The sequence below is a fragment of the Periplaneta americana genome, chromosome 13 (assembly GCF_040183065.1).
Source record: "Periplaneta americana isolate PAMFEO1 chromosome 13, P.americana_PAMFEO1_priV1, whole genome shotgun sequence".
Taxonomy (NCBI): domain Eukaryota; kingdom Metazoa; phylum Arthropoda; class Insecta; order Blattodea; family Blattidae; genus Periplaneta; species Periplaneta americana.
This window is the reverse complement of record NC_091129.1, coordinates 69,637,481-69,665,054: the sequence shown is the minus strand read 5'-3', so window position 1 is coordinate 69,665,054 and position 27,574 is coordinate 69,637,481. Positions and strand designations below refer to the sequence as shown.

The 27,574-nt window shown below is 35.9% G+C and overlaps 1 protein-coding gene across 1 annotated transcript in view; it reads right to left on the bottom strand.

Moving 5' to 3' along the window:
• The window catches only part of LOC138712020 (hemocyte protein-glutamine gamma-glutamyltransferase-like), a 116,905-nt gene that overhangs the window by 75,349 nt on the left and 13,982 nt on the right, over positions 1-27,574 (bottom strand). Inside the window, exons 2-6 of the mRNA XM_069843404.1 lie at positions 23,685-23,919; positions 21,639-21,763; positions 18,453-18,591; positions 9,182-9,408; positions 1,269-1,446 (exon numbers count right to left, since the gene is read on the bottom strand). Of these exons, the coding sequence (XP_069699505.1) occupies positions 1,269-1,446; positions 9,182-9,408; positions 18,453-18,591; positions 21,639-21,763; positions 23,685-23,895 (880 nt within the window). The 5' untranslated portion in view covers positions 23,896-23,919. The remainder of the gene's footprint in view (positions 1-1,268; positions 1,447-9,181; positions 9,409-18,452; positions 18,592-21,638; positions 21,764-23,684; positions 23,920-27,574) is intronic.

Below are 27,574 nucleotides of genomic sequence, written 5' to 3'. Positions count from 1 at the left end.
CTTTCTGCCGTTCGTGCAATCTATGAATATGAGCGATTTTATTTCCAACAAGATGGCGCACCACCACACTACCAAGACGGTGGAACCTACGCCGACGAAAGCATGTCAGGTCAATGGATTGAACGAAGAAGTGTTCTTGAGTACTCATTTCGTTCACTTGACTTAACTCTTCTCGACACAATTTACTTATGATGTGCCATAAATGATGTGTGTATCGCTAAATCATCTACATTGGCGGAGAGATTACGTGAGAAACTGAAGCGACGTGTGCGATTATTACTGTGGACACATCCATCAATGTTGTTCTTGGAGTAGTTCACCGAGCTCAGAAGTATCTGGATACTAATAGTAGTTGTTGTACATGGTGCACAGTCATTCTTTGATGTGTGCATCTATTTAGCAAATAAAGTTTCTGTAGTGATATTTTATACGTTACAGTGTGTTTATACAGAGTGATTGAAGAGGATTTACCATCCTCTACGGAGCTTATTTCTGAAGACATTTTGAGCAAAAAATGTCATATAAACATAGTTCATATTCTCAATATTTTCAGAGTTACACTAATGTTGTTTGAAAATACGTTTTTTTCTTTAGTTTGAAGGTAAAAGAATAATAAAAATAGAGAATGAACCGTTCAGAAGTATCATTTCTTTAATTGGTAAGTATTATGAAGCTAAAATTGTCCTGTGAACTCGTTAGTTGCTTCGTACAGACATCTTTTTCTATTTTTAATTAGAAAATTACATTATTCTTACGCACTTATCACAACAAATTTTACAAACCACACCAATTCCACCGATTTAATTATTTTCAGTTCAATTTTGCATCCTGATTTACAGTCTTGGAGAGGTTACAACACATTTTTAAAAATGTCGCCGTCCGCTAGAGTACACTTGACCGCACGCTTGTGAACGGCACTCGTCGCTCTACGTAACTGCATATGGCTTACTTTGATTTCCGTAGCGGTCTCGCTGGCTGCTGACTGCACACTGACCAAGATCACGCGTTCACAGCAATGCGTTCCAATAACGAAACGTAACTCTGTAAATATTGAGAATAGAACCCATGTTTATATGACATTTCTTGCTCAGAATGTCTTCAGAAATAAGCTCCGTAAAGGACGGTAAATCCTCGTGAATCACCCTGTATTTCTGGACCACTCTGTATTTATAGAAGCGAATTTTGCCCTGGTACGTTTCCCTTTATATTCTATTACACCTTTCCACGTACAAAGATTGAAAATGGATATTTTCCGGTTAGACACTGACCTGTGGTAACGACACCTGCAAACACCCAGCATTGCCCATACTTGACCTCGTTCTGCGTCTCTAGGTACTCCTCCAGGATGGGCACTGACCCAGTCCAGGCGGCTGGTGGCGTTCCATCTTCGTATTTTCCGTCCCATCGGCCTGTCAAAACCCCCATGTCGCTGTCGTTGGAATTCACCTGCAAACACAATAGCTCACTTCACAACATTTTCTATTCAAGTGGGCGATATAATTGGACATTTTTAAAACTCTTTGGAAGGATATGCTTTTAGATAATTTCTCATACTTATTTCATAAAAGTTTCCACAGTGCGCTTCTGCCCAATTCTGGGCTAATAAAGCCTATGCATGCGAAGCATTGTTTGGAAGGATATGCTTTTAGATAATTTCCTATATTTATTTACAGAAAAGTCTCCACAGCACTTCTGCTCAAGTCTGGACCAACAAAATCTATGTATGCATGCGAATCGGTCGGCGCGCAGCGTAGACAGCAAACCTATCACGTAGTTCAGCTTATGTATGTTACTTTTATGATAATAGTATGCAAACGATCATAGTTTTATTTCATAGCGCGTATTAAGAGAAGTTATTCAAAGTTGTGTCCGTCTTCATGAATACATTCCCTATTTGTTTTGATGAAAACAGAATTGACTCGTAAAATTCTCTCTCCGTAATTAATTCTTATAATTCCTCTCATGTCATTAATTTCGTTTATACTCTATAAAATGGTGTTTATTCATGTAGATTATGTTTATGGTTCCCTAATAATAATCGCACAAGGATTTTGTGGAATGTGCGGGTTGTGACCCTATAGAAATTATCCTCTTATCAAACAAACACCTTCCTTTGTTAATTTAAAAGAATAATTTACAATAAGGTTTGTGGAAAGCCTTTTTGAAAATAAGTACAGTCAATTCCGGATATAGTAAACCTGTACGGACTTGCATATTTCGTTCACTATATCCGAGGTTCACTATATACGAAGTGTCTCTCCCCTAACCTTAAATAACAGGAATGAATGAAATTGTGAACAAGAAAGTAAAATACTATGCAATAATTAAAATATTTCATTTTTATGGAATTGATTACACTGTATACTGTCCCTCACAGTTGATTTACTTAAACTAAGCTGTCGACTCACGTGCGCTTTCGAAAGACCGCGTTCAATGTTACTTGTAATATTCGCCTTATCTTGCACATTTTTATACAGTACTGGTACATTCACTTATCTAACACTAGAAACACACTGATCAGGTAGAAATGACAAAACGCTGTCATAGTGTGACTGTGTACTCAGCCTTGGAATTTCCCGCGTCACTTAATGTTAGCTGGAAGGGGGTTGATGAAGTTTTAAAGCTCATTTATGCTCTGGACATAATGTCTGTACCCTTTTAATAAAAGAAGGGACTCTCATTTTTCGTTGTTTCGATGCTATCCGTCATAATGGAAATGTTTCTAAGAACAAAAGGCAATCCTTCGACGGTAGAGGATTAGGAATAACAGTAGAGTAGTGTGTCTGAAAACAGAATGACAACCCTTCGACGGTGGAGTGAGGCAAGGTCGTCACGCGCTACCTGGATTTACAGTACAGCTCATTGTCTAGGAGTCACCAATCCTTTGTCCTTTGACTAAAGGAGTAAGAAACTTAGAATGTTGTTCTCAACACATTCTTTCAATTTTGTACAAGAAGGTCTGACTTCAAATAAGAATTTGTCAGGATACAACTCTTGTAACTTCAATTTTTAAATTTCACTAGAACCGAAGCGAGGGTTCACTATAAATGGAAATGTTAATGTACTTTTTACGCAATATATGCGGATCGGGACCAACGATTTAGGTTCACTATAGCCGAATGTTCAATATAACCGAGTTTACTATATCTAGAGTGACTGAATTTTCATTCTCGCTACCTGACAATTGAAGAAACGTCGCGAATATTTGTGTGCGCTCTCTCTCTGAACTTATTATGTCTTCAAACATACAGACCCTGTTGTTATTCTAGTAGTTACAGTACACCAGTTTTGACATCATGCAACGGAACTTAACACATTATTTGGGTATTATCTAAGCTTTGGGATGTATTTGTTCTCTGGAGCAACATGGCAACGAAAATGAAACCATACTCACCAGAGAAAGTTACTAGGTTGGAATCAACAATACTGTACCGTCAACAATGTCATAGAAATCCTAATTACAAAAACTCAATTCGATTTACTTTGTCGGGCGGCCATAATATTCTTGCATAATATTAGCTTTGTAAGGTTCCAGTCTTAAAAGTTTATTAGCCGTACGGGCTGATATTTTTTAAACACGACGCAGATATTTTTTCTTTGGACCAATTAAATGCATCAATTCCATCCACTTTTGTTCCGTTAAAATTCTTGGTTTTGAATTAGGAATTATAGCGTTTAGTGATCCCGTAAAAAGAAGTTGTCTCTTTTCCTACATCGAACGCCAGAGGATCTCTTTTTAAATTGCTACACACATATCGGCACGAATCTGTTTTCACATATATTTCATTCGAAAAATTCTTTGTTCGAGCTTGAACTTTCTGGCTGATATTTCAATGGTCTAACAATCTAATTTAATGTACAGGGTGTCTGACGTAAACCGTTCATGAATTCTTTTAGGCATCAGCACAACGCGACTAGAGGTGGGCACTTTTCGTCGTTGAAGTTATCTAATTCGCAGCGCTTATATTTTAGTCTTAATAATGATTAAAATAGCTAAGAATAATAAAAAAAACATAGAAGGGTAGACTGCTTAATATAATTCATACGATGCATTCAAAGAGAGAAACATTAATTTCTAATACGTGAATCTCTCAAGGTAGTTTATGGCTCTCAGATAGATTAATAAGTTCTATGAATATTTCGAATACCTGTGAATGTTAGATCCCCGGTTCTCCTTTTCGTTCTTTCCAGTTTCGAACTCCGGTGATTCTAGAACATTCTATTTAAAACTACTTTAAAAAAAAAAAATATATATATATATATATATATATATATATATATATATATATAATCGATCGAAACATCACATGAACTAGAATGTTCCACAGAAGTGCCTATAAAAGCTCGAATCCTGCCTTCGGTAATCATTCATGTTTCTAATCTTGTGACAGTAGAAGTGAAATATATCGAGAGAAGAATATATATAACTTGTTCCAGCAAGCAGAATACGTCAATATGGTCCAACTTGGTCTACCCAGGATGTGACGTTCTCATTGTAGTGTCACTAGAAGTGACATACTCAAAAATTCTTTAAATGAATTAATAAATTGCATAAATTCAGAGACGGTATCAGGTGAAGTTCCTGGGAAGCCCAGTCAGTAGAATGCTAATGCACTAAACCAAAGATCCCGGGATCGATACCCGGCCCCGAAAGAATTTTTCCCTTGAATTTATTCAAATCTGCTTCACAGGAAGCTTTACCTGAAAGCTAGATTTGCATAACAAATTTCGTTACACACTACGGTGTCCATTTTTTAAAGGTATTTTTTATTATGTCCATTAATTATTCCGAAAATTAATATGAGGGACGAGATAACTTACGCATTAAGAAATAATATCGGGACTGCAAGAAGAGCAAGTTACTCAATAAAAAAACTATCCAATGATAAATGTGACTATAAAAAACATTGGAAAGTCGAAAGAAAATAAATAATTAACAGATTGACTGCACATGTTTAATATAACATTATCATACGAAGACATACACATGGTAATATACAACCCTGATTCCGCCTGCGAAACCCTTAAATACCTCCCACATATCTAGGCTGATATTTGGGCTGCCTAAACAAAAATGAACGGCTTAAATCAGATACCTTTGTACATACATTAAAATTATCGCACATTTGAAAGAGCCGTCTTAATCTTTAAGAGACTTATCACACTGCACGGTGAAGACAATTACGAAACTAAACTGCATGACATACACGCACATTACGTGGTCTTGAGGTGGCGTGACATCAGCAGAGTACGATTCGTCCTGCTCTCTCGGCCCAGATGTGAAAAGAACGTTCTGTAATTTGAGGCGTGTTAAAAAATCTGGGAAAACTCAATAAAAATGACAATCAATTTCATTGAGGAAGAGTGTAGACTTCTACTTTCCTATCAGGAATCGAACTTGAAAGGAAATGAACTAATGTATAAGTGAATTTAAAAGGACGATATTGTAAAAGAGGTTATTTTCGTAGTTGAAGTCCGGAGTTTTATTTTTCCGGGTTAGGATGAACATTGCAAAATATGTAAACAGGTGATTAACAACTATTAAAGTACTACAGTGAGTTACAGTTACGCGACTTGCACAATATTGTTATCAGTCACCAAGTTTATTCTCAAAGAACAGAAAAATGTCTCTGTGTTAGACGTGATGGCTTCCAAATAGGGAGATAAAGGGAGTTAATGTTTTCAGTTAAGCTAGTACCAATTACACGAGAAAGCAGTATTCAGAAAATGATTAGCAACCACAATGTGAAGGGAATTAAATAAATAACTCGAGCGAATGAAATATAATAGAAGCTTGCCAATCAAAAATCTGGCAATCTCAAATTTCGGAAAATCAAAACAGAGAAAAATAAAATCTTAACTGAAACTTTAGCCAACCTCACTGAATTGGGATATTTAAAAAAATCAAGGATAATATTAAAAAAAAGAATACTCATACATTTGAAGTCCCCTTGAGGTTCGGGTTGAAACTTTTACAAATGGTTTTCAAGAAATAACAAATGATTAGTCAGTCACACATTGAACTTTTCGTTCTGCAAAGGAATTTTACAATGTGACATTTCTTTGGATCACGTTTCTGTGCATTTAAAGGACAAAACTAAAAATCTTTCAATCATTTATTACCATAATACACTGCTCTCTTAAACTAACTGAGCATATTGGAAATTCAACCAACGGCTTCCCTAAAACACGCTATGAAATATTTCATATGAAACAATTTTTATCTCGAAAGGAAGCAAATACGAATCAATTGTATTAAACTTTTTGTTTGAAATATCTCAAGGAATAATCCCCTGAAATTAATGACATTAGTTCACTCTGTATAATAACTATACTCCAAGAAGAATAACAATGGTGTCGAAAAACAAATCTGTAATGGATGTAATATTCATTGTGTTTCAAATAGAGAGAAAAGCACACACATTTTTAAAGTACTTCTGCTTACGAGTATAATTCTTGTTTGTGCATTTTCTAAAAGTCTTTGATAGGTAAGAAAGGAAAAAAAATGTGTCTTTAAAATTTACATTTCTCAATCTTTTTATTCGATGCCGGGTGCTTGAGTCTTGCATGATTCGCTCGAGCGACCATATGTAGGAGTGACGCTCAAAGCTCTACTTCTTTTAGCCGCCACAACGTTGGCTTCGATGCACCGTGGTAGGCGAATAACACAGCACTACATGGTAATGATTAATGGAGCAATCGAACCCCGATTATCAGGGTAGAAAGCGAACCATCTTGTAGTTTGACTAACAGTTTCCTTAATGTTAAAAACAGTTAACTCAATTGAAATGTTATAGAACTTTTGAACATTCTTTAGACCCTACTTAAATGCAACAATTGAAGTCGATTATTTTATAAGACAAGTTGGCAATCTCAAGAGGTATCAAGATTATTCTCTCAGATCGAGTATTTCAAATATCAAGGATGAAATTAAAATGTATCTAAAAATGTTTAATATAAAATGAATAAGTATAAATTCATATGTTATATAAGGCAATGAACATAGTTCCAATCGTGAAGAATGGGTATACTTTACGATTTAAGAGAACCCGTTTGTTAAAAGTACTGATAAATATGACTCCATCTCAGCCAAAAATTATCATGAAATTACAAGACTTCAAACAAAGCCATCGAGCATAAGAGAAGCTGTGGTCAAAATTTTATCTTTATTTATTCTAATGACTGAGTAAATAATATCAATTAAATATGCATAATTTATAAATTAGGAACCAATATCACTGAAAATACTAAAGCAATGGGCTTGGAACTTATGAATACATATAACAACACCTTTAGTAATAAATCAGTGTAGTTTAAAATTTATGGGTAACAAAAATCTAATTGATAGTAATTTTCTTTCATGTAGGCTAATTTGTATGAATGAAGAAAGATGAGTGAAACGGAGAAAAATTCTCTCCGGCACCGGGATTTGAACCCGGGTTTTCAGCTCTACGTGCTGGCTGATGCTCTATTCACTAAGCCACACGGATTCCCATCCCGATGAATCCTCTCATTTTAAGTTCCACCTCTTGGGTTCCCTCTAGTGGCCTACCCTCATGCACTGCTAGATGTATGACAGTGGGACCATGTCCACACACATGTGCAGAGGTGCACTCGTTATGAGTGACTAAGTGGCCGGGATCCAACGGAATAAGCGCCGTCTTAAATCACTAAGTGATTATTCGCATATCATATATTATATGCACGGAAATATACGTACTTCGGTGCATCATAATAATATAGGTATAATATATAATTTGCATCAAGTTTTCTTTCAATACCAGGATAATTATACATGCAAATAATATATTAATAATAATAATAATAATAATAATAATAATACTCTGCATTATTCCCCAGTTACTGTTATATGCCCGTAGAAAATATCATGATAGATTACTACTTTCTGAGATACGAGTAAATGTAGGCTACCTAGAGAACAAAAAAACGTGATTCTGAGAAACAAGCACTTCATAACATGGCGTGACATTTAAAAATCTTAGGCACGCGGCCATTTAAAGGCAACTAAGGACATTGAACAATCTCGGAACATATATAGAAAGAAGTGAAATAATCCTACAGGTTTTCAGAGCGAATAGTTAATGTTACATGTAACAAAGCAGTGTAATACCATATTGGTGAAAAGTTAATAGTTTTCTCAGAAAAAAAAAACGTTTTTCCCAAATGTTTAACACCCTCTTATTCGGTAACTGTCCCGCGCCGTGGCGTCGCGGTCTAAGGCATCCCGCCTAGGACTCGCGTTATGGAATGCGCGCTGGTTCGAGTCCTCATGGAGGAAGAAATTTTCTCATGAAATTTCGGGCAGTGTATGGGACCGGTGCCCACCCAGCATCGTGATGCACTTGGGGAGCTACGATAGGTAGCGAAATCCGGTTGCGAATACCAGCTATAACGGCTGGGGGGATCATCGTGCTAACCACACGATACCTCCATTCTGGTTGGATGATCGTCCACCTCTGCTTCGGCATGTGGGCGTGAGGCCAGCAGCCGGCTGGTCGGTCTAGGCCCTTCACGGGCTGTAGCGCCACGGATTATTATTTATTCGGTAACTATACCTAATAAGATCCTGATTTTTGTCAATGTCGATACAAAATTGAATAAAGAATGCTTTATCTCTTTGGTGTATTTCAATAACGTGGACGGTTTTTGTGTTAAATTTAACTTTAAAAGCACTAATTTGAAGACACTTAACAATGCAATCAGATTGTAACGTTGTAACCAGAGAGGGAGGTGAAGGGTAGTTGACCTTGCAAAGAGACCTGATTTCGTTGATCTCTTACATCTGTATTGCGAGAAGAAAACCCAGTGTGTTAGCGGCAAACTTCTAACTTAACTTCCTAATTAACCGTGTATTTAATTACAAAACTTAATACAGCTGTTCTATTCATCTAAGTATACTCTATCGTCCCTTTCAATCTGCAGGATTATTTCACTTCCACCTTGTATAACCAGTACCGGTATATAAAATCGGTCAAAATTTAAAGGTAAATGTTATTTTATGAAAAAATGAAAAACGATATTTTGGGGGAATTTTAACATACCGGTTATCTTAAATTGTATAGCTTTATCACTTTACATAAACCAAGACAATTTTAATATCAGTCCACTTGACATCATTCACCCGACAGCTTATACCTTACAGCGATTGATTTGTACTCACAATCTTGGAAATGGCACGGGTAACGTAGATAGGGTTGCCGCGGTTAACTGGAGCAACGTTGGTCCTGCTCAGCATGAGGTCGATGGCGGGCAGCACAGCGTCATCGAACTGGCCGTACACCCACTCACGTCCTCGAGAAGAATTATAGGGTCCCACCCAGATCTTGCCCACGTCACTCAGCACGTACTCGTCCAGAAGGCGTTCGTCACTCATGTACACCTGATCGCCTGTGGAACAGGACAAGAACATTCTTCATTGGTTCCTTCCTTCAATGTCTTATATGTTTAGAGTATTGTCCTTTGCTGTACAAATATTTTAAACCGAAAAGTAGTCAATTAAAAACTATTTTATTATTACACAGGGTGTTTTGTAACATGTGAGACAAATAGAACATATTAACATTTGTTCCATTTAACCTTGGTTCCAAGTTATATTCATTTTTGTATGTCAAGAATCTGAAGCGACTTACCGTTACAAAAAGTGCTTAAAATAGTCTTTTTCAGCCTGACCGCAAACCTGAAGTTGTTTCACAGACTGCAGTATTCTTTAAAATATATCAGGTGTTTGTCGGATAAGTTGGCAGCCATCTTGAATACGCTAGGTATTTCAATGTCGGAAAAAGGTTGTGAATAAATTGTTTTCAACTGGTTCCACAAATAAAAATCCAATTAATTTAGATCTGGAGAACGCGCAGACCAGCCATAGTATATCTACGAGTCGAGAGATAGCTTTAACCTTAGATCATATATGTAACAGATAGGTCATCGCTATGTTAAAATCGGCAGCACTTTGAAGAGAGCAACCTCCAGGATCGCCGTAAACGAACATGAGATGGCAGTACAGTCGCTAATGTAATTCAAATGGGAATTATGACGTGACTCCTTATGTGACAACTAGATGGCAGCGTAGTAAACCTGACAAAAGTTGTTGACGTCAAAGGCTATAAAGGCGACCTATCTGGGGTATATATGATCTAGCCTTTAACTCAGCAACAGGGCACGTGGAAAAAATGTGTAGCCTACATGAACTTTTTCAATGTTTTATGCATCCTATCTACCGATGAAAAGCAAACTGAAGTCGGCAACACCATTCATAAAACACCTGGCATTTTTTAAAGAGTACTGCAGTCAATGCTTCTTCGGTGTCACTACTGTGTAGAAAAAGGAGGGCGTCAATTTGAATGTCTTTTTCAAATGGCAACGGCCTTTGCATAAATGATAGCTTACCGGGAGACTCTATTTAAGAGTGTTGTGCCGCAACGGCAAGGAAGTGCACACACATTATTAAATGAAAAATATTCGTTTTAGAAACCTCTATTATAATCTTTTGTAACAGAAGTTATCAATAGATCTAAGATTTTTAGGGTCTTAAAAATAAACTTTTAGGTACCTAACTTTTGTGCACCAAAATGATCAAAACTGACACTAAAATATAGTTTTAGATCGCTAAAAATATGACGTTGTGCAGCTAAAATGTGTTTCTATCCACTCTACCTATACTAAGAATAAAAATGCAATTAATTAGTGAATATTAATTATTACAGTATATAGTGGAAAAAGCGGTAAATGCTTTTGTTAAAGTTTTTATTTTTGTTATGTCTTAAATCATGTACAATTATTCATTAATGAACTCATCGGCCTGGTTACTCTATGGCTTCTGATACATAAGAGTTATTATTACAATTAAATTAATTATTTACCAATGAATTTACAATGAATAAATTATGCATAATTGACATTTCAATATACAACAGGGTTGTTTTCTAAATTTTTTATTGCGAAACTTTGTCATTTCTTAAACAGAACCATTTTATAAACGAAAAAATATCATTCCAACGATACTAAAGTAATGTGTGGATATTTCAATGTAGAAAAATTTACCATGTTGATTTCTTTAAGCAGTACATCCCTCCAATCATCACATTCCTATTACCTGCTCAAGTAGCCTACTTTCCAGGAATCTCTTCATTCATACAACCAACTATTACAAGGTCTTTGAGCAAAACCCACCTGCCGATATATTCAGAACTTCCCCTTTCATTGCTACATAAAGATTAAAAAGACATATTAACAGAACAGAAACAGGAATTTAGGTCCTAAATCCTCAAAATAGGTCACAATGAGAAAACAGGCATTGTAGGTACCATAAAATCACTTCCAAACGTTGATATTATATGTAACACGTGAAGAAACTGAAGTAATTTTAATTTAACCCTATAGGAAAAATAGGCATTTAGCATAAAATCCTAGGTCTTGTTATGAATCATCCTGTATATCAATATGCCTTGATTATCTTACGCAGCAAAATAATCCGAAAGCATGCATTTAATTTTATATCATTAGGCCTACTGTATGTATTTTGCTCCAATCTACAACACTTTGTATAGCTGGAATTTTGTTTCCTGACTTCAAAATCACTCCGTATATTCGTCGATTCTTGTATAACATTTTTATTTGTTTTTCAAAATTGAAATTGCATGATGAATTTGTCAACTGCTGATGTCTGTATTTATATGGAAACGAGGTCAAATTTCAATGAAAGCTGAACTCTTGTTAGCCGATTATTCTGTTAATTGATCTGGAAAATATTCATGGAATTCCCGTTATCGATATTGTTATCAAACCAGTTATTACCTTCATCTGTCCGTTATTCCGATTTCCTGAGTCCCGTATCCTGATTTAATTATCTGTGTAAACACGTGTGTTACATTACGTATATTCAGTTACCGCTTAACATTTTAAAGATTTTTTAATTTTTTATGGTTCATGTAGTCATGAAACCCTCATTTAATGATTTTAGGCAAACTCTAATCGTTTCTGTTACTGTTGAATCAGGATTAAAATTGACATAAAGTTTTGATAACTATATAGTTTGTAAAGTGGCTTTCAAATACTGGATTCTGAAATATGATTCTGTTATCATCATCACTGTGAAACTGTTACAATTCATCGCCTCTACAACAGCAGTTTTGACAAGCGACCAACATAGTTGAATGAACTAATTGGTAACAAACAAAATGAGCAAAACCACAAGCCAATCTGATATAATCGAACAGGGGTACAACATGTCTTCGCTCCTAGTTTCTCAATTCACTGGAATCGATATACACAATGGCAGGCGTTCAATAACATTAACGTCACGGATTACATCCTTAAGATAAAAATAACTTTTCTTTGCGAGTTTGAATTTTTTTTATTTTGCGTGAAATTGATTTTGTTTCTAGGAAAAATTACAACGTCGCAGTAAGCACTTACCATCGCAGCAACAGTTTGGGGAAAACATTTAGGCAAACACTGCTGCTGCAAAATGCTCTCAGGCCTTAGGATGAAGCATGAGTTTAAATTTCAGTAACAGCGTTGTCAAACATCCAATACTTAGAGCGATTTCTTAGTAAATAAAGTATTACAATACTTCGACAGAAACATCATGTGAAACATTTGTTGAAACTGAGAATCCTAACATAAATCAATTAAATAAATGTGTATTTCTAACATTGTTAATAGCAAAAAATATTATAATGTAAAATAATTATTTTAGGGAAATCTAAGTGCTGTAACGGTATGTTTGGATGGTTTATATAGTAATCCAGCAGAATGTAAATTTGGGTATCTTTCCTGTATATGTATGTTTATAATGCGACTTCCGGTGTGGCAGTTTTTGACTATTTCTGTGCTTATACATCGATCGCCTTCGGCCCCCACCTGGATGGCGGAGGAGGAGGGAGGTCGTCGTGTGAAGTACGGTCGGAACGCGAGGCCAGTTGGAGATCTGCCCTGATACGGGTGGTTAAGACGATAGGATCAATTGATCTGGAGAGATCAACTTTGTTCGAGTTGACTTTGGTATGTAATAAGGTTACACTGGAAGTCTGGAGGTTGTTACTATGGCATGGGTTATGTTGGGTTGAGAGTTTTAATGGATATGTAAAAAGGGTGTTGTTGGGTGAAATAAAGCAAGTCTTAATGACCTGATTTTTAACTGATTAGTAATTGTTCAAATCCAAGATATTCTTGTTACTTTGGTTTGAAAGTTTGTTGTTAATTCTGTTTAACAGAAAGGAAATAATAAAAGGAGACATAATAAATTTTGGGATTTTTCTGAACTTATTAAAAATTCCAATCAAAACACTGATATTTTGAGTTCCCGCTTCAGTGCAGAGGAATAAAATTGTAGAGAATTTTTCCATTCATACTCTTCTAAGGATTTGTCCCTTAAAAGATTGTCGTTGAACTTCTTTCTCCCTTTGTAGTGAAATTTTACATTGTAAAATATTTAACTGAATTATTTTTGTGTGAACTGTTACGTTTAATATGTAACACTGCCGTGAATTTGTAATATTGAACATAAAAATCTTCTATCCGAAAGTTTAGGGCTAATCGCTGCACGTATACAACCTTCCCAGGATGATGGTCTCAAAAAAAGTGTATTTTCATGAAAGCTTAGTTTTCTTTTGCAGCATCACAATATTTTCCCCATATTTCGTGTAAATAGAAATCACGCCAAGTTTTGCATATTATATTTTAAGTAATTTGTGCAACCCTGACAGATTTAATAGTAGTCATTCAGTTTTAATCAGAGGAGGAAATGTTACAAGTATTTTACAATACATGAGCGAGTTTTGTACAGATTCCTGATTAACTGCGACATTTCACTGAGTCATAAAATAGCGAATTGGCTTAAAACGGGTAATGAGAATAATAAAGAAGATTCACATGTAATTACTACATGCTTGTATTCATTGTGAATCAAACTGGCAAATCGAGTGTAACTCACTCTAATGACCGGATGGTTTGTATTTGTATCATAATCTGCACGAACTCTAAAGGCAATTAGAGATGCCTTGATTCGTAGGTAATTGTGGCTTTTCATATTTCTAGGCAAGAGTTTCAAAGTTGTGTGACATACTTCTGCTTAATACAGACTCCTTCGTATATACGTACATAAACGTTGCCTGCTGCAGTGCATCTGTCGCGGGCGCTAAGTTAAAGGGCGTTTGTCGGGTGTTGCATGCATGTAGTTCAACTCTATTGTCAGATAATTATATAATTACTCATTCGTGCGTAATGTAATGTAAGCTGTTGTGTCATTTTTAGTAGGTTATTTTACAACGCTTTATCAACATCTGAGGTTATTTTTTTAGTTGGTTATTTAACGACGCTGATCAACCACGAGGTTATTTAGCGTCGATGATATTGGTGATAGCGAGATGGTATTTGGCGAGTTGAGGCTGAGAATTCGCCATAGATTACTTGGCATTCACTTTACGGTTGGGGAAAACTTCGGAAAAACCCAACCAGGTAATCAGCCCAAGCGGGAATCGAACCCGCGTCCGAGAGCAACTTCAGACCGGCAGGCAAGCGCCTTACCCGACTGAGCCATGCCGGTGGCTTCTTAGGTTATTTAGCGTCTGAATGAAGTGAAGGTGATAATGTCGGGAAATGAGTCCGGGGTCCAGCACCGATAGTTACCTAGCATTTGCTCATATTGGGTTGAGGGAAAACCCCGGAAAAACTCAACCAGGTAATTTGCCCCGACCAGAAATCGAACCCGGGCCACCTGGTTTCGCGGCCAGATGTGCTAACCGTTACTCCAAAAGCGTGAACTTGTTGTGTTAATCTCATTATTTGAAAACACTGGAGGAATTACTCCATTGGTGCTTAGAGTAGTGCAAGCTATTGTCCCTTTTCTAATTGTTTGAGGACACTGAAGGGATTACTCATTCGCGCGTAATGTAATGTATTTTATTGTGTTTTTTCTGATTGTTTGAGAATAGCGTACAACATATTGCAGCCAGTTTTTGTAGTTACAAGTTATGAAAAGGTGAAAGAAAATATCCGGAAAATAATTTCGATCACATTTCGTGAGAAGAGATTAGTCGACTATTTGAGAACAATCTTCGGACAAGTCGAAAATGTATTGAAATAGAAGGAGTACACTTTGAACGTCTATTCTGGGAGAGGTAAGATGCTCTTATATTCATTTTTAAGTTGTTTATAAACATTTCCGTGCTAAAAATTTAGAAACTAAAGTTCCTAACGCAGAAACGACGGCTGATTTTGCAGTAATTATGGAAGGCGTATGATGTGAAACTTGGACCCTGTCTCAATCTGATATCAATAAATTGGGCTCGTTTGAAAGAAAGATATTGTGCAAAATATACGGATCCAAAAACGAAGGGGGAGAATGGAGAAGTAGGTACAATCATGAGCTGTACCAACTTTATGGGTATGGGACATTGTTACAGCCATAAACGTCGCAAGATTGCGTTGGGTTGGACATGTATACAGAATGGATAATAGTGAAATCCCTAAGCGAGTCATGGAATATAAACTGGAGGGAAGAAGAAGTGTTGGGAGACCCAAATTACGTTGGATGGATGGAATAATTTAAGATGTGAGGAAGCTTAGAGTCAAGAGCTGGTAGATGGTGGCAAGGAATAGGGAGTCGTGGAGGAAAATCCTTAAGGAGGCCGAGGCCCGAGGCTGTAGTGCAGATGATGATGATGATGATGATGATGATGATGGAAGGCGTATAATGGAAAATTCCACTGAACTTGCGGTATAAGTGAAGGGTCATATATGGAGGATCCTGTATCTTACCAGCCACTTAATTTCAGAATATTACGACAAGATTATATTTTCGATGGTAACAGTAAAATATGCCTCCGTTTGTTTTCTGAAGTATCTAAACACCGTCCGTGGAGTCTGTGAAGTGACACTGAAAAGACAAACCTTCTGCGCATGTGACGTCAGAGATGGCTGGTCCAATGAGTAGTCAGAGAGCGAAAGGAATTGCGTGGGAGAGGGAACACAATTGGCTTGGAGAAAATGGAAGTGAAAGGAAAAAACCTCTCTCCCGAGTGACGTCATGCGCGACCATACTTCACAGATTCCACGAAAAGTATTTAGTACGTTGTTAGGTAACAATTGACAATTATTTAAGGACGTACGCTAACAATTAGAGAAGAAAGCAAGGAAATATAATCGTTCTCTATGAAGGAAAACTTTTGTTTCTTGAGAACCATGTTTGTAGGCTAGACTCCTATCTCGAACATGACGTCAGGTATTAATTAAAAAATTACTTGACCGGTGTAAAAGTAGAAATTTCCTCTTTAAAAGCCAAGAAGTCGCAGTAGGGCTCCACGCTTTTTCAATCTGATTCTAGAATGAAATGGTGTGGCTTCTATACCATAGCCTAATATACAGTTATTTACTTACAGGAAAGATCCTTTATTTAAATTGACAGAAGATTGAGTGGACCCCGGAATCGTTTCTGAAGTTTGGAAAAGAGAAAAATCCCACCACACTCTGAATTTTAGAGTCACTACCCAGTTGCTATATAAACTGACGTACCCGGCTGCCGCTTTCAGGTTGTGTAATCGTCAAAGTTCCGGGTTTGTTTCGTGCCTAGACAATGCGCATTATTATGTTGTTTTTTTTAGTTGGTTATAAATAATTATTTAACGACGCTGTATCAACTACTAGGTTATTTAGCGTCGATGAGATTGGTGATAGCGAGATGGTATTTGGCGAGATGAGGCCGAGGATTCGCCATAGATTACCTGGCATTCACCTTACGGTTGGGGAAAACCTCGGAAAAAACCCAACCAAGTAATCAGCCCAAGCGGGGATTGAACCCACGCTCGAGTGCAATTTCAGACCGGCAGGCAAGCGCCTTAACCGACTGAGCCACGCCGGTGCCTCTTATGTTGTTAAATGAATCATCAACGTCGTCATCATCATCATCAGCATCATCATCATCAGCATCATAATGAACATTTTAAGTTTAGATTCATTTGTACCTGGTTCTATTTCTCAAGATGCTTCTGATTTTATCATCGCTATTATGTCTTTATCTCGGTGTCCTTTAGGCTAGTATTGAAATGCTTTCTTCTTTAATCATGTCGATTTCATTCTCTGTAGGTGATTTAGTCAATTCTTTTGATATACCTCGATATCTTTTGCTATTTTTTAAAATTTAATTTATCTCAAATGTCTGTATCTCTATTTTTGTCCATCCTGCTTAAACCTAAAATTGAACGTAAAAATCTCATTTTGGTCGCATGTAGTTCGGCTTTATATTTAGAATTCAAGATCCAAACTGCTGTACTTCAGAGCGACTTATGCTTTCACGTTGTTTGTTGTTTAGTCAACTGTCCGAACACAGGTCTGAACCTCAGATGTGATATCAACAAGGCACCACTTATGAGGCAACTATGCCAGGAGATAATGAGGTAGGGTGTCAGTTTCTTTCCCCTTCCACTGCATACATCGCCGATTAGCTACATATTACATAATCAGACTTCAGATGTATACAAATAATTATTGTTCTTCCTCTGACACATATTGTCAAGTGAGATGTACTGCCTGATAATAGATATATATATATATATATATATATATATATATATATATATATATATATATATATCAGCCAGAACCTCAATCAAGGCAAGCTTTTATGTTATGTAATAGGCTAGTAATTTTGTTTGTATGCGCATCTGTTTTCCAAACTTCCGTTTAATAATTCCAATTATATTGTTGTGCACTGAATTTAATATGCTATGTTATTTGGACTGGAGACCTGCAATCATATTGATCTTGTTATGAAATTCTAATTATATGTCCCCTGAAAATGTATTTGTTCCAGAAAAGCGTTTTGATGATACATTTTTAATAAGTACAAACGACACAGAAAAAAGAAGTGAAATGATTACTTTAACATGAAAATAATTTATTCTCTACTTCCCTCTAACAGTAATGCTTAGAGTGATTTAAAGTTCTAATATTTGACATTTTCAATTTGAAGTATTTTTAGCCACCGAAATTCTTGAGACGTGAAATCATCATGATGCTCTTCATATCGGAAATACACTATATCACATTGATAATGAATATACATTCATGTCCAAGGGGAAATTCCATACCACGATAGTGGCTTTCACATAACGACAAAGCTGGGTGACTTAGCTAATGCATGTATCACTACAACAAAAGTAATTTATAGTATGGAAATGAAGTTTCCATTTCAGGATGAAAAGATTAAATCTGTTCTTTTTCCTCAATAGAGTTACACAACAGGCATATTAATTTATTATTCATGTACTCTGTATTGTTTAACATTAGACGTAACTTTTTTGAGCTACATGAAAATAATTCTAACAAATGTTAGCATATGAATGACAAAAAATTTATAGCTTTTGATATGAAGTTAATTTTATTTTGAAAAGTATATTCTTATTCTTAGGTTTATAATATAAAAATTTACTTACTTTTGGCCCATGGGTTGAATAAGATGTAAATTTTATCATCGTAGGTGAAACTTTTGGGTTTTGCGCTTGGGTCGTCCTTCGGCCTCGTCTCTATTTGAAACTTCCAAAGACCCACAGGTGTGTCTGGAGGCGACCGCACCTTTGTTTGGAAGCAGACCATAATTATAAACTGATTCGAAACTTTGTCGGGCTTCTAGCCAAGTAAAAAGTTGGTGATATACCGACGTTTCGAGGATGTTCATCTTCCTCGACTTCATGCTAAACGGTGTTGAATTTACCCTGAAAATGAGGAATACTCGAAACGTCGGTGTATCTCCAACTTTTTACCTGGCTAGAAGCCTGAGAAAGTTTCGAATCATCACGTCGCCAGGAAAACTTCAGTAGTTATTTTAATTATAAACTATTTCATGAAAGGAAGTATGTAAAGGTCTTGTTATATCTTTATTAATAAACTTCACTCATTCGTTCTCTCTCTCTCTCTCTCTCTCTCTCTCTTTCAACCATGCTCACGCTCAATCACTCTCTTTTACTCAATATATTATTATTACTAGCTGACTGAATCAATTTTATTGTTGATTGGGAGAATATATTAATTTCTTATTACGAAGGAAACTTGACTGTTGTTCGATGCGCTCACACGCGCTGGTTACTGAGTGCGTATTATAAACGAATAAGCGTGACAACTTTGCTAACAGCGATTGCGTAGCGCGAGGGGACTTAGGGCATGCACACCATTCCTTCGTTGGTAGTACATTGATCCTACTCGAGCTGCCTGAGTGCGAGGACAATTCCAATTCGTGCCCTTCCCTGAAGGGAGACTAATAGATAGTGTTAAGCAGCAAGTGTTTATGGGCAATAGTAAAGTTAACTGTTAACAAGTTCTATTTGTTAATTTGAAGACGGTACTGTAATGCCACCGTTCCAAATCGTTGTATTGCATTGTATTGTATTTATTAACTTTCCATAGTATTCGTACATTGCTTCACAGCTAGAATATGGAACAAGTCAAAAAGCTTAATACTACTATAAAGTCTTAATTTATAATCACTGTCTTGTTCAGTGGTACTCACTAGAAATTACAAGAGAGGCGAATATAAGAAACAGTATATGTTGGAGACCCACACCAAATTTCACAGTACTCAAACTTGGTAATGCGCAGCCTTATTACATTTATGGATAAACACATTCATTACTGATTGATTATTGTCATTGAATTTTATATTATTATTATTATTATTATCATCATCATCATTATTATTATTACATAATTTTAAGATAACTTGCAGTTATGTAGACTATTGCTATGAAGTTGAAGGTCGAACTCTGCTACTATCCCACATAATTTTGTCAATACAAGCTGGTTGATTTGTGACAGATATCCTCAGCAGATTTTCCAAGTTCTCATTGGTGAAACGAGATCTATGTGTACCCTTGATGAACTTTATCTTGCTGAAAGTCATTTCACAAATATACGTTGATCCAAAAAGACAAAACATTTTATATGCATACGACACCAATTTTTAGAACTGTTTTTTTCTGGAACTGTATTCCAAAACTCTAAAACGGAGTTTGTTTTTAATTTTTCTTGAAAAATACCTTCTAGTTCTGAATCCTGCTGGAGAACAATAGGTTCATTTTGAGATTCCTAATCTCAGGGCCAAAAATTGACAACCCAGTTACATCTGCTGTCGTTACTGACCAGAGATTTTCGACTAATCGAAATGGGTTTCGAAACTTTCGAAAATCATTAAATCTCGCGCTGAAATCATGGCATAGTACAGTGAGCAATTCTATGAATGGTTGCAAGTTTATTTTTTCCTCTGAGTTTTCTTGAATAAGATGTTGGAAGCATGGGAAACTAGCAAAATCATTATTAGTCAGTTCTTCTGTATATATTTTCAATTTTTTTTTGTAAAAAACTTGCACTTGTCAACTGAATAATAAGTTTATTTGTACCTTGCATGTTAATTTGGACATCATTCAGTATTCTGTTTTAACAGCCAGGAAGCCAACTTTTAACCACCATGAAAAAGAGTCTAGTTCAGGGTATTCTTTAACTCGTTCTCTTAAAAAGTTTTATTTCATGACGAAAATTAAAAAATCGTTTCAAAATCTTCCTTTACTCAACCACCTCACCTCACTGTGATAGATAACATCATCATACTAGTAATTAAGCTTTTTCAGAAATTCTATGAGAAAAAATCTTGAGAATGGAGAGGTGTGAATAGGTATATAGCCTTACTTTAAAATGTAGAATTGTGTTCAATTTTAAAATCACTGAAGTAACAATACTATAACCTTTCAATAGCAATAGGTAACAGACTCCAGTGTTGCTACAGATGAGAAGTTATAAATGCCTACTTAAATTAAGTCTATAGCAACTAAATTACTGAATATTTATAAAGAAACTCAGTTTCTGGTATTGTAGCATCGTTGCTCATTTCGGCTCAAGTGATTGGTCAGACGCGAAGCTCCTATAGAAGTGGTCGACATTTCGTGACTCGCGTGTCAATCCCATAATACACAAGCAAGGCGGAAGAGTAAGTCATGATCTCTCTCCCTTTAGCCATCACTTGTTCATTCAAAGTTAAGCAGTGTGGATATCTTCCCCCTTTTACATTGTGATTTGCTGTGTATTGCAGGCTGCATGCTATATGACGTAATCTTTGTCGACCATTGTTCAACATGCTTGATGTTACGTAACAACGCTAGCTGAAAAAGTGAGGCACCTCTTCATCAGGCTTTAATTAGATTGGTAGAATGATGAAAGTTAAAGCGGCTATCTTGTATTTTGAAGATTGCGTGGCACTGAATTAGTAATTGAAAGCTCTCACAATCGTATAAAATCCAATATATTGACGTAAATGTGGCTTGCTCCTCACCCTGAGCTTAGATTTCATTGACAACCGAGACTAAGAAGATAATATCAGGAAAGAACTATAGAGGGCAAAATAAAATACTATAAAGTTACATTAAATAAGTACCTAAAAATAATGGACGAATATAGATTGGCTAAAGCAGTATACACGAGAAAGAGCAGGAGACGGGAAAAGACCTAGCAAATAATAATGAATGCTGAAAAAGGCTACATGACCTAATCTTTCAGGAGAAGGAGGAAAAGAATATTAACGGGAATGTTATATATATATGGCTGTATAGAAATATTATTTCTTAGACTTCAGTTACCTCAACATTCATGGAGCTCTCGTCCTTTCCCACTAATCTGGCGTACCAGGCATTTTCGTCTTCTGTCTTCTTCTCTGTTACTGTACTCACGCCTTTAGTACCTTTGATGACATTTGGACGTAGACCTGTTTAAAAAGTGAAAAGTTTAAAATACCTGATTTGATGGTATAGTAGGCCTATGTATGTATGTATGTATGTATGTATGTATGTATGTATGTATGTATGTATGTTTGTATGTATGTATGTATGTATGTATGTATGTATGTATGTATGTATGTATGTATGTGTATGAACGTGTGTGTATGTATGTATGTATGTATGTATGTATGTATGTATGTATATATGTATGTATGTATGTATGCATGCATGCATGTATGTATGTACGAGTATGTATGTATGTATGTATGTATGTATGTAACTTTTTTGAACAGCATGTTCCATTACAAATGAGAAGTAATACTACATGCCTAGGTTTACAATTTACATTATCGATTTACATTATTTTTTATCATGTTCATCTACGATATGTAACTGTCAAAATAATATTAGTCTAACTTATTTTCCTATTCCTTACCTATGAAGTACTAGAATTTATTTACATATTCTAGCATTTAAATATCTACAGTATTTGCATATTTACTGTTTTTCTGATGAACCTATTTTCAAATAAATTATATCCTCTAATATTCTAGGTCATTTACAAAATATAATTAATCTATATTCAGTCCTTATCACTTAATTGTGACTTTTAACCTTTTTATCTTCCCAAATAACTTATCCTTATATACTAGCCAGCCTGTTGTAGTTGTTCAAAGTCTACACTATTTGCAAACTTTACAAAATATTTTATATAACTTTTTACTAATTTTGTCTTGTCCACAGGCCACTTCCCACCGCAATTATGTATAGAATGGATTAATGTTCCTCTTTCCTTTCCTAATTTCGTACAGTCATAAATGATATAGTCCACTGTCTGCACTGTTCTTGATTTTAAAAGATGAAAATATGCGTTGAGTCTCCCGTGTCCGGTCAACAGTGTCGTCAAGTTTGGCGTTACTTCTATCATATGTGTATGTATGTAATTTTTTATTTATTATACAGCAGGGCCCATTGTTATGTGGTAATAGGCCCTATTACATGCTTACAATGATCATTTTCTTACAGTATAGTATACATTTTATAATAAAATGGAACTAAACAATATGGCTTTACAGTAAGTTTAGCATTATGAACAATTACAGTTATTTTAGATTAGATAATTCAACACAACACAATTGCTATTACAATTACAATTGTTAAAACCAATAAAATTAGTCTACATTTTTTTAGAAGTATACGTACGTTGATACAGGTCTGTATGAAGTATTTTCTGTATTTTGTCATGAAGTTAACCGTTTGTTTGGAGGAAAATTTCTTGATGTTACTATTTTATTCTTTAACAAATCTCTTTCCTTATTAAGTAGCTATCGCGCAAACATATGCAGGTTTCGAAACTCCCATTGCAACTCTAGGGATTCTAGAGGGGATTGAGTAGATAACGTTCTGAATAGGAAACCATGTCCGGACAAGTAAAAAAAATTAAATCATGTGTTTAAATCTATTATCATCATTGCCATCCACATTCCAAGAAATCTGGAGACTGCACAGTAAGTACATGAACAGACGTTTATGTGTGTATACGTGTATGTATGTGCAAGTAAAAAAAAACAGCACTGTATCAATATTGAAATAAACTAAGAGCAGAGAAAAGGACAAAATTTACGAACATAACTTGTATATTCCCTACATGTTCAGCGGAATACTGATACTCGTAACGACAGAACTAAGATGATCAAAATTAGCTGGCCGAAACGAGTCCTACAGAGTAGGCGACCACATTGATAATTGAACCGTTTTACTCAGAATAGTCCACATTACAACCCCTAAAATATTTACTATTGCCACTGAAACACTCTGTATAAATAGAAAAGAGCATTGTCTACGATTCTTAATATCTTTATTAAAGTTAATTACTAACTAGAGGGTTTGTGGCTCTTGCACACTCACCGTAGGAGAAGATGAGTTGCACGGAGTCTTTTTCAGGGTCGTAGCCGCGCCCCGAGAAGTTGACGACGAGGTGGAAGGGCTGGGCGCGTCGCAGAATCGCTCTAGGGGTTTCTTGGTGCAACATCTCGAACTTGTCCGTGTGGTGCAGCTTCCCATTCTCCAACGGATACAGGTGCACCGACTTCACCACAAGTTTCTCATCGTTCGACATGATCGCTATTACAGCTTCACCAACCTGGAAAGATGTGATTAATTATCTTTATACAGCACAGTCGTGGTTTTTTTTTAATTTGCAAGTTATAACATATCATCTATAAATAATATTATCCATATTTTCATACTTTACTCTCTACTATAGTAAACACCAGACATTACAGCGACGAAATTAGAAAACTCCTGCAATTGGATGTATTTCATTTACATAAAGGGGGATTTAGCATGACTTTCCTTTACCGGAAAAGTGAAACTTACAATACCGCAAGTCGAGAAATACAGTTAATGAACAAAGAAGTGAAGGTTTGGCAACACCGATTGAAACGTTGTTTTCGATGACCAGGATTCTGAATCAGAAAAATAGTAAACCTTTCACTCAAGCCCGAATATGTTAATACTCATTATCATTCATTCATAGTTTTCTGCCCAAACTTTGTCTTTCACTACAAACCCAGCATTCTCCAATCTTTCGTAATTTCTGCCTTACTTTTAGTCTTCGCATACGAACCATGTATCTTAAAATCGTCTATAATTTGATATCTTCTTCCGCAACGAACTTTTCTCCCGTTCACCATTCTTTCCAGTACATCCTTCAGAAGAAGTTTATTCTGAGCCAGTGATCCAACCAGTTCATTTTTCTCTTCCTGATCAGTTTCAGCATTATTCTTTCTTCACTCTCTCTTTCTAGCACAGTTTCATTTCTTATTCTGTCTGTCAATTTCATACACTCCATATACATTTTAAATGCTTCAGTAGTTTCTTTTCACTTCGTCGTAATGTCCATATTTTTGCTCCCATACAATACCCTACTCCAAACACTTCACTAGTCTCTTCCTTAGTTCTTTTTCCAGAGGTCCACAGAAGATGTTCCTTTTTCTAATACAAACTTTCTTTACCATTGCTATCCTAAGAGTCGTATACAATGTATAGTGTCAACCGATTGTATCTTCATGTATGTTACACAAGAGATATGAAAGTATCTAGACGCATTCTCCACTCTTTTATACAGCGTTGAGCATATAATCATTGCTTACCTAAGTTTTGTGAATGTGAACGAACAGTGGACATCGGTCATTGGCCTGTTTTTTCTGTGTGTAATCCGTCCAGCTGCAATGTTCGCCGACTAGCAACAAACCACTTTCACAGAAGATCACAAGGTGAGGAATTTAACCCCAAACTCAACTCCCCAAGGTGGAGGACAGGAGTTTTACCTTTGGGGTCACCTTCCTCTAGCATTTTATAGTAAATTGGAAAGCAGCAATTGCTAGTCTTCGTCCACTCCGGTTATAATCATATTTATAGTAATAATTATATGTATTATTAATATTATTGTTAATATACTTAATGAAACAGATGGATTTCCTCCCAAGTCGGTCGTTTACAGACGTATTTCGTGACATGTACGTTCAATGTACTCGTAGTTAGCATGCAGAACAAGTGAACATACTCTCCAAAAGTGTTTACAGCTGAAAAGCTTCACATCTTTCTAGGCTATTCGGTATCTCGTGAAACCTTCTTGCGCGTCAGGGAAAGAAGAAAGTTGACTGAGAAGCTTTCCTCTCTCGCTACGCTTCCACTCATAGCAAGCGAGCTCGCTTACCCCCACCATAAGTTTCTTACTATATGCTACGGCGCACACAAGCATTTGGTTTCAGGGGATAATGAATGACCTATAGTTCAATATATATTGGTTGCGATTATATGAGAGATAATTCCCTAAAATGATGTGACTACAGGTGCATTAAACTGTAATAAGGCAATATTACTAAAGAGATTAAATTTGTAAATCATTTGTTTCATTCAATATACTTTACAGCTTTTATTGTAAAATGACCTCTTCTCCCAAATACTTTGAAGTAACTGTGCGTAGGAAAAATATCTATAATTTGGCAACACTGAATATGGAAGAAGGAAGTAATTAATTATGATACCTTACTGATTAGAAATGTATCGAAGCCAGGTTCGATTTTTCTCAGGAAAGTAAAGCTTTACGAGTATTATAATTTAATGTGATAATGTCCTCGCTGATAGTTCGGGTTCTCTAGTGCTCTCGCTGAATTGTCCCGCGGTGTGGTTGAGTGGTCAGACCATTTATCCCATAGATGTCCAATTGTAACTCGTACGAGGTAACCCTGGCGTAAGCAACCCGCAGTGCATATACTTTAATGTCGTTTTTCCTGTTTTATATGGAAAGTTATTGATCTTAGCAGAGCATGTTTGACGTGCAATATCTCCTGGTTCTATAGGCGTTTGGATATCCATTCCATTTTATCCTGTCACGCAGACAGTCCGGGTTTGAATCCTGGAGAGACCTGGGTTTTTTAATTGGTGGACAAAGTCGCAGTTAGATTTTTTCTCGGAATTCTCCCATTTTCCCATATTAAGTATCTACCTAATTCCGTCAACATCTCTCCATTCCGTTATCATTTCATAGCATTCCTCGAACGCTGGCTGGCGACGCAATGCGAGAGGTATGGCCTAGGAACGAGTGTGGCTGCCTGTTCGAAACCTCAGTACGTAACAAACCTTAATGTAGTCAGCCGGTGTGGCTTTGGGAATGCGCCTTGTTGGAGGTCAGCGTAAAAATTCTCTGATAGAAGTGACGTTGATACGGGAAATTACTTCAAAACTTTTGATTATAACTGTTTAATTTGCCATGTTTATGTTTTACTCACTTTTAAATTCTAACAAAGTAATTAAACTTAATTTAGTACGTATTCATTTCTTGTGCATTTTATATTATATAAACTATGCATATGAATGAAATTTAATTAAACATGATGTAATGTAAACGATTACCAAACCCTCAATAAACAAACTGAATGTAACTTCAACTTGCAATGCCTTCAGGTCGGGCAGTTCGTAAGAGTTAATTACTTTAGCTGATCGATATGTTATTACGTTAAACACATTTCTATTAATATAATTGAAACTGTATACAGAATTCTGAACTGTCAAGAATAATACCAGGAGCGCCAGTTCAACAAATAATTACGTATTGATTTTGCAGCAGTAGAGGTGGGAGTCTTCTTCAGTCCCTTTATTGCAGAAGATGGAAGCTAATCTACCCCGCCCACCTTTCTATTGAGGGGATTCTTTTAATCAACTCCGCCGCTACGAATCAGAAAAACTCTGATATACTAGACAACCGGCCATTGTGTGAGCAACCACTAAGCCGCTGTTTTAATGCTGTATGAAGGTTACGGTCTTATATTCGAATCTCGCCTGGAGATGTTTGTGCGTCGTAAATGTTACTTCTTTTGTTGTCTTTGAAACCCGATGTTTTGTTAACCTTACGTAATGTGTCAGAAGTCTCGAGAATGTCAAGACATAAGTTTAAGAGAGAGCTCTTCGAAGACTGTTAATATTCACTCGGAAATGATAGAGGCAGCCTGCGGTGATGTACATTAATGAATGAATGAATTAATTAATTAATTCATTCATTCATTCATTCATTCATTCATTCATTTCTTTCTTACTTTATTTATTTATTAATTTAATTTAATTTAATTAATTTATGTATTTATTTAATTATTTAATTAACTTACTTAATTTATTTAATTACTTATTTATTTATTTATTTATTTATTTATTTATTTATTATATGCCACAGAGTCATGAAAGACTTTCAATATAATCAAGAACTGGTAGAATAAAAAGCAGTTTACAGATAGTTA